General features: G+C 38.3%; 1 protein-coding gene across 2 annotated transcripts; it reads left to right on the top strand.

Moving 5' to 3' along the window:
- The first annotated feature begins 997 nt into the window (after positions 1–997).
- Positions 998–11,500, top strand: gkn1 (gastrokine 1). 2 transcript variants are annotated; one of them, XM_062961306.1, is made up of 6 exons: positions 998–2,620; positions 4,346–4,399; positions 6,075–6,212; positions 9,262–9,372; positions 9,473–9,614; positions 11,314–11,500. In XM_062961306.1, exons 1-6 carry the CDS (start codon positions 2,609–2,611, stop codon positions 11,406–11,408), a joined length of 552 nt encoding a protein of 183 aa, XP_062817376.1. In that variant the 5' UTR covers positions 998–2,608; the 3' UTR covers positions 11,409–11,500. The 2 variants fall into 2 exon arrangements, with proteins under 2 accessions (XP_062817376.1, XP_062817375.1); XM_062961305.1 differs by lacking the exon at positions 998–2,620 and having other exon boundaries at positions 3,816–4,399.
- Positions 11,501–14,428: the final 2,928 nt, after the last annotated feature.

The raw sequence follows: 14,428 nt of genomic DNA, 5'->3' as shown, positions 1-14,428 counted from the left end.
TATTTTGTATCACAAAATCCCAAGTCGAACTCTTCCCAAGTTTCTAGGACTCTGTGATGTATATTATTATTATTATTATTATTATTATTATTATTATTATTATTATTGTTGTTATTATTTTATTGTATGACACAGCAAACAAGCTAGATATGCTGGATTTCGTATCACAGAATCACAAGTCGAACTCTTCCCAAGTGTCTAGGACTGTGTGATGTATTATTATTATTATTATTATTATTATTATTATTATTATTATTATTATTATGACACAGCAAACAAGATAGACACACTGGGTTTCGTATCACAAAATCCCAAGTCAAACACTTCCCAAGTGCCTAGGACCGTGTGATGTATATTATTATTATTATTATTATTATTATTATTATTATTATTATTATTATTATTATTTTATGACACAGCAAACAAGATAGATATGCTGTATTTTGTATCACAAAATCTCAAGTCGAACTCTTCCCAAGTTTCTAGGACTCTGTGATGTATATTATTATTATTATTATTATTGTTATTGTTATTGTTATTATTTTATTGTATGACACAGCAAACAAGATAGATACACTGGATTTCGTATCACAAAATCTCAAGTCGAACTCTTTCCAAGTTTCTAGGACTCTGTGATGTATATTATTATTATTATTATTATTATTATTATTGTTATTATTTTATTGTATGTCACAGCAAACGAGATAGATATGCTGGGTTTCGTATCACAAAATCACAAGTCGAACACTTCCCAAGTGTCTAGGACTGTGTGATGTATATTATTATTATAGACTAGCTGTGCCCGGCCACGCGTTGCTGTGGCATTGTCTGTTGGTGAGAAATGGTTGAGGTCGTGGTGGTACTGAATGTCTGTTGTATGGTTGTCTTTATGTTTAGTATGCACACTGAAGTGGATGATATGGCAGTGTGGAGTCAAGATAATCCAGTTAAAGCAGATAATATAAGATTCTATATATAGGTTATATAGCTGTGTGGAAGGGCCTTGAGTCTACACTGCCATATAATCCAGTTAAAATCTGATAATCTGTGGAAGAGGCCTAAGTGAGGCCTAACTGTGCCTGTCCCCTGGGCTGAGTAGGTTGCTAGGAGACCAAGTGGGCGGAGCTTAGCCTTCTAACTGGCAGCAATTGGATAAAAACTATTATTCCTCTCCCTCTAATTAGGACTTTATTTTTCTTTTCTTTTTGTTGTATCAACCTGGAGGCATGGATGATGGGTTGTGTTGTCAAATTTTGAGGTTGGGGGGCCTGTAGTTTTGTTGTTTTGTCGGTCGCCGTGATGCCATCACTCTTTTATATATATAGATGTGTGTGTGGATAATATATTTGGAGTCAAAGGAAATAAATCCAAGGATTATCTATGGCAGGGGTCCTCAAACTTTTAAAGCCGAGGGCCGGTTCACAATCCTTCAGACTGAGGAGGGGCCGAATTATCATTTGGAAAAGGAAAAAAAACGAACAAATTCCTATGCACACTGCACATGTCTTATTTGTAGTGCAAAACAACAACAACAATGAAAACAATTGTAACCAACATAAACCTATCAGAATTTCAATGGGAAGTGTGGGCCTGCTTCTGGCCAATGAGATAGTCAAGTTAATTAGGATTGTTGTTGTCGTCAAGTCATTTCAGACTTTGGGCGAGCCTAAGTCTAAAATGTATTTATTTATTCATTATATATTTATATAATCTATAGCTGGGTCATGTCTGTAGCCTAAAGGCAACCCTTGGGCCACCTTCGTAGCCTGAAGGCAGCCTCAAGACAGCACCTCTTGTCCAAAGGCAACCCTCAAACTTCATCTATTGTCCACCTACGGCTTTTGGGTCATGTCTGTAGCCCAAAGGCAGCCCTGGGACCACATCTGTGGTCCAAATGCAGTCCTCGGACTTCCTCTGTCATGCAAAGATGGCTTTGAGGCCATGTCTGTGGGCCAAACACAGCTTCCGGGTGATGTATCTCGCCCATGTGCAGCCCTGGGGTCAACTCAACGGAGATCTGCGTATTTGGAGCCAGTTGGTGCAAAGGGTGGGGGTGAGACAGATATTAGATCTGGGTCAGGATCTCAATCCCTTGTGATCAGCTTGCCTTGGTTGCCATGGGGGTTGTGTGCTGTATGGGCTCAATGGGTTTGTCCCATTTGTCAAATGTTTCGACACGGCCGATAGGATAATCGATAACGCGGACTCGGCGTATTAATGGTGATCCGACCGCACCCCGTCTTGACTCAGCAGTATTTATTTTGAGGGTTGAAATACGTTCTGCCCTTTTCCACCTGAAAGACCAACAGCAAAATCTTGATGACAAGGCTCATGGGAAAGCGTTTGATTGAAGGGACGACACCTTTCCTTCTGGCTATCGCAAAGCACACAGGTGTTGCCGTTGGGTGCGGCCAAGCCCTAGGGCTTATCTCTCTAGGGCTTATCTCCGTGGTCCCTGCCCTGCCGGACACAAGGGGAGAAAGGCCGGCAGATAAGACTCTTTTATCTCCATCCCTCGCTCGCTCTCACCTGAGCCTGTGCGGATCCAGGTATATAAAGCAAAAGGCTTCGCCTTCAGCCAGCCTTCGCTCTCTCGCCCGGCAACACCATGAAGCTGCTTGTAAGTACCTTTCCGTTTCTAGGGAGCGTCTGCACAGAAGAACTGATGCAGTTTGAGACCACTTTGAGGTGATGGAATCCTGCAAGTTGCAGCTTGCCAAACGTGCAAGCCACAACTCCCGGGATTCCATTGCATTGCATTGCATTGCATTAAAGCAGTACAGATGGGTTTCCTGCTAATTAAATGGGGTTTTTTTTTCCTGTGCATGGAAAATTATTTTCACTGCAATATATATATATACTAGCTGTGCCCAGCCACACGTTGCTGTGGCAAAGTGGCGGTAGTATTGGTTAAAAGTTGTTGTGGAATTTTTATTTAACATTATTTGTATTTTTTAAAATTAATTTTATTGTAACTTATCTTTTTTATTTATTATATTTTATTATTTTGTTGTATTATTTTTAGTTATTTTGTTATAGTATTTTATTGTATTAATTTTTTAGTGTTTTTAATTATTTTAGTGTTTTTATTATTTTTATTGTATTATTTGTATTTATTTTTTATTCTTTTATTAACACTGGGCTGAGTGGGTTGCTAGGAGACCAAGTGGGCGGAGCTTAGCCTTCTAAACTGGCAGCAATTGGATAAAAACAATTATTGCTCTCCCTCTAAGTAGGACTTTATTTTTCTTTTCTTTTTGTTGTATCAACCTAGAGCCATGGATGATGGGTTGTGTTGTCAAATTTCGAGGTTGGGGGGCCTGTAGTTTTGTTGTTTTGTCCGCTGCCCTGATGCCATCACTCTTATATATATATATATATATATAGAGAGAGAGAGAGAGAGAGAGAGAGAGAGAGAGAGAGAGAGAGAGAGAGAGAGAGAGAGAGCCCTAGGTAGGAAGCAGCCAGGCTTTGGAGCTGCAAGGTCACTCCTTGGAAAGTGATGAGTATTGTGGCCAAATTTGTTGTGATTTGGCCCAGTAGTTTTGTTGTTAACTTGGTCCTAATTATGCACATTTATATATATATATATATATATATATATATATATATATATATATAAAATTTCTTCCATAAAAAGATTATTTTACTATAGAAAAAAGCATTTTTGTGCAATATATATACAGTAATTGGAAATTATATGTGTTTATATATCATTTTTTTCTGTAAAAACATTATTTTCACTACATTTGTGTGAAAATACAATTCATATAATTTATACATTCATATAATTTGTGCATTATATATAAATTTAATTTGCGCATATGCATATATATATATACGCTTTGCATATATATGTATAAAATTTTCTCCATTGCAAGATTTTTTTTTTTTACTACAGAAAAACAGGATTGTGTGTGTGTATAAATATGTAAAATTGTCTCCTGTGCAAATGCTTCAGGTTGTCAAATTCCAGGAGAAAATGGCACAAAAATGCTCTCTGGTGTATTATTCTATTTGTATAAATATTTCCTTTTTTCATCTCATTGTTAACTGCCTTGGGATATTATTATTATCATATTATTAATTATCATATTATCCATTATTATCATATTATTAATTATAAATATTGAGTATTGATTATTGGATATAAATTATTAATTATCAACAGTCAATTATTAATTATTGCATGTCAGTTATTGATTATTGGGTATACATTATTATTATTGGGTATTGGTTATTGGTTATCAATGATCAGTTATCGATTATCAATGATCAGTGATCAATGATCCATTATTATTGCCAGTGGTTGCAATGTAATATTAATCCTTTGTCTTCTTTCCAGATCCTGAGCATTGCGTTCCTGGGCGCTCTCCTGGCCCCCACTTTGGCCACCAATGTGAGTAGCATTTATTTCTGACAGTACAAACCCATTCATTCCATCACAGCATTGCAATCAGCAACAACATTGGCCTTGGGACATGGGTCTAAGATTAAGGCATGTCAAAATAATTTGCAGGAAGGGAATGTCCATTTATATCCATGGGTTGCAACCGAGGCTGGATGGCCATCTGTCGGGGTTGCTTTGATTGCGCTTTTCCTGCTGAAGGAAGAATAAAGGGAGTTGGACTGGGTGGCCCTTAAGGTCTCTTCCTATGATGATGATGATGATGATGATGATTATTATTTTATTGTATAAAACAACAAACAAAATAGATATGCTGGATTTTGTTTCACAAAATCACAAGTCGAACACTTCTCAAGTGTCTAGGACTGTGTGATGTATTTTTGGATTATTATTATTATTATTATTATTATTATTATTATTATTATTACACAGCAAACAAGATAGATATGCTGGATTTTGTATCACAAAATCACAAGTCGAACACTTCCCAAGTGTCTAGGACTGTGTGATGTATTATTATTATTATTATTATTATTATTATTATTATTATTATTATTATTATTTTATTATGACACAGCAAACAAGATAGATATGCTGGATTTTGTATCACAAAATCACAAGTCGAACACTTCCCAAGTGTCTAGGACTGTGTGATGTATTATTATTATTATTATTATTATTATTATTATTATTATAAACACAACAAGTTGAGTCCACAGCAGACAATCTGTTGGCTATTATTATTATTATTATTATTATTATTATTATTATTATTATTATTATTATGCAGAGGCTGGATGGCCATCTGTCAGGGGTGCGTGGATTTTGTATTATTATTATTATTATTATTATTATTATTATTATTATTATTATTATAAACACAACAAGTTGAGTCCACAGCAGACACTCTGTTGGTTATTATTATTATTATTATTATTATTATTATTATTATTATTATTATTATTATGATGCAGAGGCTGGATGGCCATCTGTCAGGGGTGCGTGGATTTTGTATTATTATTATTATTATTATTATTATTATTATTATTATTATTATTATTATTATTATTTGAAACACAAGTTGAGTCCACAGCAGACACTCTGTTGGCTATTATTATTATTATTATTATTATTATTATTATTATTATTATGCAAAGGCTGGATGGCCATCTGTCGGGGGTGCGTGGATTTTGTATTATTATTATTATTATTATTATTATTATTATTATTATTATTATTATTATTATTATGCAGAGGCTGGATGGCCATCTGTCAGGGGTGCGTGGATTTTGTATTATTATTATTATTATTATTATTATTATTATTATTATTATTATTATTATTTGAAACACAAGTTGAGTCCACAGCAGACACTCTGTTGGCTATTATGATGATGATGATGATGATGATGATGATGATGATGATGATGATGATGATGCAGAGGCTGGATGGCCATCTGTCGGGGGTGGGTGGATGGTGCTTCTCCATCCAAGTGTGGTGCCTTTGGGGTGGGCTAGATGTCCTTTGGAGGGCCCCGTGTGGCTCTGGACGGCCTGGACCCTGCTTCTTGGCAGAATGGGGTTGGACTAGATGGCCCCTGTGGTCTCTTCCAACTCTACGATTCTATGATTCTATGACCCTGACGTGCTCTGCCTTTTCCCCCAAGAACATCAGCGAGAGGAACCAGGGCAACGTGGGGGGCCGTGCCCACCAGTCGGTCAGCATCGACAACCAGAAGCAGGTGGTCAACGTGGACAACAACAACGGGTGGAACTCCTGGAACACCGTCTGGGATTACAAGAACGTAAGACGCATTTACAAAACCAGTCACACGCTTGCCATGCATTACAGTGCAAGCAGTTGCACCTGGCTCCTCTAGATTTGGTCTGGTTGATCCCTCAGGATCACTAGATCCCTCCGGTGCGACTCCAGAGTCCAGTTCCAATGGAGGTTGGCCATTGAGTTGCATTGAAGGACCTAGAACGTTCTAGACCATCTCAAGGGCTTCCATGTTCACACCAAGCGAGGCCAAACTGTCCATCCCTTTGAAGCCACACACCCCTTAATCCAGCTTCTGTTTTGATAGACAATTTGAACTGTCCTTTATTTTATTTATTTGCAGTATTTACCGTATATACTCGAATATAAGCCAACCCGAATATAAGCCAAGGCACCTAATTTTATCACAAAAAAACTGGGAAAACATTGACTCAAGTATAAGCTGAGGGTAGTACATTTCAGTAATAAAAATACCGTATATACTCGAATATAAGTCAACCCGAATATAAGCCGAGGCACCTAATTTTATCACAAAAAAACTGGGAAAACATTGACTCAAGTATAAGCTGAGGGTAGTACATTTCAGTAATAAAAATACCGTATATACTCGAATATAAGTCAACCCGAATATAAGCCGAGGCACCTAATTTTATCACAAAAAAACTGGGAAAACATTGACTCAAGTATAAGCTGAGGGTAGTACATTTCAGTAATAAAAATACCGTATATACTCGAATATAAGTCAACCCGAATATAAGCCGAGGCACCTAATTTTATCACAAAAAAACTGGGAAAACATTGACTCAAGTATAAGCTGAGGGTAGTACATTTCAGTAATAAAAATACCGTATATACTCGAATATAAGTCAACCCGAATATAAGCCGAGGCACCTAATTTTATCACAAAAAAACTGGGAAAACATTGACTCAAGTATAAGCTGAGGGTAGTACATTTCAGTAATAAAAATACCGTATATACTCGAATATAAGTCAACCCGAATATAAGCCGAGGCACCTAATTTTATCACAAAAAAACTGGGAAAACATTGACTCAAGTATAAGCTGAGGGTAGTACATTTCAGTAATAAAAATACCGTATATACTCGAATATAAGTCGACCCGAATATAAGCCGAGGCACCTAATTTTATCACAAAAAAACTGGGAAAACATTGACTCAAGTGTAAGCCGAGGGTAGTACATTTCAGAAATAAAAATACCGTATATACTTGAATATAAGTCAACCCGAATATAGGCCGAAGCACCTAATTTTATCACAAAAAACTGGGAAAACATTGACTCAAGTGTAAGCCGAGGGTAGTACATTTCAGAAATAAAAATACCGTATATACTCGAATATAAGTCAACCCAAATATAAGCCGAGGCACCTAATTTTATCACAAAAAAACTGGGAAAACATTGACTCAAGTATAAGCTGAGGGTAGTACATTTCAGTAATAAAAATACCGTATATACTCGAATATAAGTCGACCCGAATATAAGCCGAGGCACCTAATTTTATCACAAAAAAACTGGGAAAACATTGACTCAAGTGTAAGCTGAGGGTAGTACATTTCAGAAATAAAAATACCGTATATACTTGAATATAAGTCAACCCGAATATAGGCCGAAGCACCTAATTTTATCACAAAAAACTGGGAAAACATTGACTCAAGTGTAAGCCGAGGGTAGTACATTTCAGAAATAAAAATACCGTATATACTCGAATATAAGTCAACCCAAATATAAGCCGAGGCACCTAATTTTATCACAAAAAAACTGGGAAAACATTGACTCAAGTGTAAGCCGAGGGTAGTACATTTCAGAAATAAAAATAGATACCAATAAAATTACATTAATTGAGGCATCAGTAGGTTAAAAGTTTTTGAATATTTACATAAAGCTCAAATTTAAGATAAGACTGTCTAACGCTGATCAAATCATTCTTCTCGTCTTCTTCAATGTAAATGTGCTTATGTATCCTTTTAATAATAATAGAGTAAAATAATACATGTAATTATTATTATTAATAATAATAATAATTATTATTACTGTTATTACAGGAAAATAATACATCTAGTAATAAATAGAGTACAATAATAAATATAATAATAATAAGATCAGAGTGAAATAATAAATGTATTAATAATAATAATAAATATAGAGTAAAATAAATGTAATAGTAGCAACAATAATAGAGAAAAATAATAAATGTAATAATGCCAATAATAATAGAGAAAAATAATACATGGACCATATATACTCGAGTATAAGCCGACCTGAATATAAGCCAACCAGGACCCTCACCCGAGTATAAGCCGAGGGGGGCTTTTTCAGTCTTAAAAAAGGGCTGAAAAACTAGGCTTATACTCAAGTATATACAGTAGTTAAATTAGCCTCCCCGCATAAAGTGGTACCTACATTTTCTACTTGACAGATGCAACTGTCTTTCGAGCTGCATAGGTCAACAGCGAGCTAGGCTATTAATGGTCAGGAGCTCAATCCGCTCTCATGATGTCTCGGTCAGTAGTGATTTATTACACCTGGCTGCTAACCAGCTGCGCCACAGTCCTGCCCAAAGAATTTCCAAAGAAACTTTTCCCTTTGTGTGCGCAGGCGGCATAAACTATTTGCCGTTACATCACTTATTCCATTGCTGTGAGCATGCGTTTTCAGGCCCATTGTTTCAGTGCAAGCTTATTAGCCTCCTAGTTTTTTCCCCATCATCTATGAGAAGATTTATGATCTTGCTGTGTCGACTATTACATTAAATATCACAGAACTGATCCATAGCAAATATTGTTAAGCAAATGCCGTAGATCTCAATTATTCCAACCGATGTGTCTTCAGTATTAATGCAGTCTGGTGCCTCTTGGACTGGCATGGCTCAATGCTACGGGATCCTGGGAGTTGTAGTTTCCCAAGGTCTTTCGCCTTCTCTGCCTAAGTGGCCACGCCCAGGGATCCATAGCCGTGAGCAGAGGCCGCCAAAGAGATCCCAAATCGCTTTGAAAGCTGTCCTGTAAGAGTGGTCCTTGGGAAACTATAACCACCGCCTTCTGTTTGGCCGGGGCAGGGCTACGTGGCCACCCGGGTCCTGTCCAAGAAGTCCTGCATCTTGTCCAGAATGAACCCCGAGGTCATGCCGGACGTCACCACGCTCCCCGATGCCATCAGGATCAAGCAGGTGAGGCTCCCTGCAAGCGGTCAGCCCCGGGGTCAGGGTCCGGCCACCCCTGCCCTGCCCTGCCCTCCTAACGCCCTGGCCTTGCTTCCCGCACCTGTAGAAGGACCGCACCAAAGGGCCCGCCCACAAAGAGGTCACCTACGTGGTCTCCTCCAAGCGCATCACGGACCTGGCCCCGTACGGGAAGAACATCCAGGCCCTGTGCCGAGGGATCCCCACCTTCCCCGCCTATGAAGCCAAAGGTGAGCTGGACATCCATCCATCCATCCATCCATCCATCTATCCATCCATCCATCCATCATATATCTCTACCATCTCTCTCCATCTCTCTCTCATCCATCTATCCATCCATCATCAATCATCTGTAACTTCCATCTATCTCCTTCCTATCTATCATCTATCTATCTATCTATCTATCTATCTATCTATCTATCTATCTCTCTATCTCTCTATCTATCTCTCTATCTATATCTCTATCTATCTATCCATCCATCCATCCATCATCTGTAACTTCCATCTCTATCTCCTTCCTATCTATCTATCTATCTATCCATCCATCCATCATCTGTAACTTCCATCTCTATCTCCTTCCTATCTATCATCTATCTATCTATCTATCTATCTATCTATCTATCTATCTATCTATCTCTCTATCTCTCTATCTATCTCTCTATCTATATCTCTATCTATCTATCCATCCATCCATCCATCCATCCATCCATCCATCCATCCATCCATCATCTGTAACTTCCATCTCTATCTCCTTCCTATCTATCATCTATCTCTCTATCTATCTCTCTATCTATATCTCTATCTATCTATCCATCCATCCATCCATCCATCCATCCATCATCTGTAACTTCCATCTCTATCTCCTTCCTATCTATCATCTATCTATCTATCTATCTATCTATCTATCTATCTATCTATCTATCTATCTATCCATCCATCCATCCATCCATCATCTGTAACTTCCATCTCTATCTCCTTCCTATCTATCATCTATCTATCTATCTATCTATCTATCTATCTATCCATCCATCCATCCATCCATCCATCATCTGTAACTTTCATCTCTATCTCCTTCCTATCTCTATCTATCTATCTATTAGACATGTCCAAAAAATCGTTTTGAATCGTATATCGGAATTATTTCGGATTGTTCTCGCTTTTTGATACGCATTCCAAGACATTGTCTCATAGCGCAACCAGCAATGTAATTCGAACCATTGTTGGCCCATTCTCTAATTGTCTCTTAATGTTTCGTTAATTTTTTTCCCCAAAAATTTTTTTTAAAAATATATTTTTAAAAATATTTTTTAAATTATTTTGTTTCTGCAACCTACCTTGAATGGGAGCTTATTTGCAAATTTGATGAGGATAGCTCAAGAAATGAGGGCGGGAGAGCCCTGTAAAAGTCCCCCCCATTGGTTCCTTTTTTTTTTTTTTTTTTTTGGCGATTGCGCATGTGCATCCGCCATTTTAGAAACATTTAGAATCATTACGAATTTTCGGAAATATCCGAAATTTTTGGGTGAAAAAATCGGAAATACTCTCTATATCGAAGCGCCAGCACCCACTACTTTAGAAACGAGAATTGAAACACGTTTTCCATCGATCGGACATGTCTACTATCTATCTATCTATCTATCTATCTATCTATCTATCTATCTATCTATCTATCTATATCATCTCTATCTATCTATCTATCTATCTATCTATCTATCTATCCCTCCTTTCTCTATCTCTATCTATCTATCCATCCATCCATCATCTATCAACTGTAACTTCCTTCTCTATCTCCTATCCATCCATCCATCCATCCATCCTATATCTCTATCATCTCTCTTCAGGTGCCTCTTTTAGGTGCCTCGGCTTATATTCGGGTCGGCTTATACCCGAGTATATACGGTATATATGAACGACCTTTTTCCTCTGCAGGACGGAGCTTTGCCTACTTCTCCGAGTCGTGCTGGCAGGCGGACGTGCTCTTCCTCCTGGGCATCAGCTACTGCGGAGAGTCCTTCCAGTACTAAGGCCCTGCCGGCCCCCCACTTTCTCCCCACGGTGGGATTTCCCTTCAGCACCCACGGAGGCTGATTCCCAATTAAAAGCCTTCCCAGAATGAGCAAGCCTGTGTCGCTTATTCCTTGGCCCCGTTCCCATCCCACAGCTGGTTCAATCCCACGGTTTTGCAGGGCTCTGCTAGGTTTTTCAGCTCAAAACCACCATCTCTGGACAGAGATGTTGGGCATCGACTCCACTATCATAAGCTTTTGGGCAAACTGCCTTCAATTACATGGAAATGCTAGAAGTTTTGAAGCAAAGCTGGCTGGCCATCTGTCGGGAGGGATTTGATGGCATCTCCCTGCATGACAGAATGGGTTCTTTCCCAAATCTATGATTTTATGGTATATCCACCATTATACGTATATATATGTATGTCTGTGTATCCGTATATATATGAATGTGTGTACATGTGTGTACATACACATACCATACACACACACACACACATATATATATACACACATATACACATATACATGCATACACAGTACATACATATATACATACACACATATGCTTATATATATATACACATACACATATATACATACACAAACAATATCTGTCTACTGATTTGCCATATCTCGGGCTGGATGGCCATCTGTCAGAAAGGCTTTAATGGTGTCTTCCTTTATGCCAGAAGGGGGAGGTGGATGACTCCTTCCTTGAGTTCTCTTCCAAATCTATGATTTTATGATATCTCTATCTCTATCTATCTATCATCTATATATTGTCAATATAGGCTGGGTGGCCATCTGTCGGGAGGGCTTTGATTGTGTCTTCCTGTATGACAGAAGGGGTTCGACTGGATGGCCTTTTGGGTTCTCTTCCAAATCTATAATTTTATGATATATCTATCATATCTATTTATCGATTTCATATCTATCTATATACACACATACATATTACAGTGGAGTCTCACTAATCCAAGCTAAACGGGCCAGCAGAAGCTTGGATAAGCGAATATCTTGGATTATAAGGACTGATCAAGGAAAAGCCTATTAAACATCAAATTAGGTTATGATTTTACAAATTAAGCACCAAAACTTCATGTTATACAACAAATTTGACAGAAAAAGTAGTTCAATACTCAGTAATGTTATGTTGTAATTACTGTATTTACGAATTTAGCACCAAAATACCACGATATATTGGAAACATTGACTACAAAAATGGCTTGGATTATCCAGAGGCTTGGACAAGCGAGGCTTGGATTAGTGAGACTCTACTGTATATATTGGTCTACCAATCTGCCATGTCTCTTGGAAAAAGTGGGTGGCCATCTGTCGGGAGGGCTTTGATTGTGTTTTCCTTTAGCCATGGGCTTGGTTTGAAAACTGATATGTACAGGCAAAATAAGTTTGCATGTGTGGCATCACTGGCAACCCATGCAAAGGCCCTGCATGTCTGCTTGGCTTGATTCGAACCCGGCTCTTCTGCATCAGACAAAAAAATCCCACCCGGCTGCATAAGTGGGAGCCTTTTGGCTTCCAAGTTTCAGAAGCGTTTGCAGGGTTTAGGTCTGAATGGCCTCCACTGTTTCTCACTTAGAGGTATTTTATTTAACAGTTACAATACTAGAATGAGATGAGTCAAACTCTAAGTGTCACTTCTTTCTCTGCTACTTTTAAACCGCAGTCACCCCTGTGATACGATCACAGAATCTCTGTTCCTTACCAGGACACAGACTACATTAAATAAGTCACCAAACTTATTTTAAACCGACTCAAAATGAACAATTGAGTCTCCTTGATCCCCTCAATCTAGGATCAATCTTCCCTGTGCCTCATCAGAGCACAGACTGAATCCCTTTTTTAAACTCTGTACTTCTTCAACAAACGGCAGCTGGCTCCGCCTACTTCTCCATGGCAACCAGCCTCCGAGTGCTGAGATGCAATAACTGTAATACTTACCCTTTTAAAACATAAACACACAATTAAACATAACATCTGCAAACCAAAAATTCGTACTTCATTACACAATGCATTTCTCATTGAGTCTTTGAAAACAACGAAGTTTCTGGAGTGGAACAACTCCTTTCCAAGGCAGGACCGCACAATGAATCGGGAATAACCCTCTCAAACCAGGAACAGAACATTTTTCAAATGCCGAGTGTTGTTAATCCAGGCACTTGGGCCAAATATTTGCCCTGGGCTTAGGAGGGATGACACTCAAGTGGAGCTGCCCACCGAGGAAGCCAACGCCCGCAAGACAAACCCCCACAACCGGGCGCTTTCGTCTCCGAGCAAACAGCCTTCATTGGGCACACCTTGGGGAGAACACACATGGCCTAAAACATGCAATTTATGCTTTGGGAGAAGAGCACATTATATCATATGTAATACAGCAATGTCACATAATATATATATAATGTGTAATATAATACATATCATATAATACGCTCCTCTCCCAAAACTCATATATTATACAACAAGTGGACAGTACATTTTATATATATAGATAATCTATCTATCTATCTATCTATCTATCTATATATATATATATATATATAAGGCCCCTGGTGGCGCAGTGTGTTAAAGTCTCAGGTTCAGATCCTGGGAGCGGAATGAGCGCCCGCTGTTAACCCCAGCTCCTGCCAACCTAGCAGTTCGAAAACATGCCAATGTGAGTAGATCAATAGGTACTGCTCCGGTGGGAAGGTAACAGCGCTCCATGCAGTCATGCCAATGGCCACATGACCTTGGAGGTGTCTACAGACAACGGCGGCTCTTCAGCTTAGAAATGGAGATGAGCACCAACTCCCAGAGTCGGTCACAACTGGACTTAACGTCAGGGGAAAACCTTTACCTTTACCTGTGTTTCCCCGAAAATAAGACAGTGTCTTATATTAATTTTTGCTCCCAAAGATGCTCTAGGTCTTATTTTCAGGGGGTGTCTTATTTTTCCATGAAGAAGAATTCACATTTATTGTTGAACAAAAAAATGAACATTTATTATATACTGTACAGTGGTTGTCATCACAAAC

Source organism: Anolis carolinensis, unplaced genomic scaffold, assembly GCF_035594765.1.
Source record: "Anolis carolinensis isolate JA03-04 unplaced genomic scaffold, rAnoCar3.1.pri scaffold_8, whole genome shotgun sequence".
Classification (NCBI taxonomy): domain Eukaryota; kingdom Metazoa; phylum Chordata; class Lepidosauria; order Squamata; family Dactyloidae; genus Anolis; species Anolis carolinensis.
Note: the sequence above shows the minus strand (reverse complement) of the source record. Positions and strands in the feature narration are given on the sequence as shown.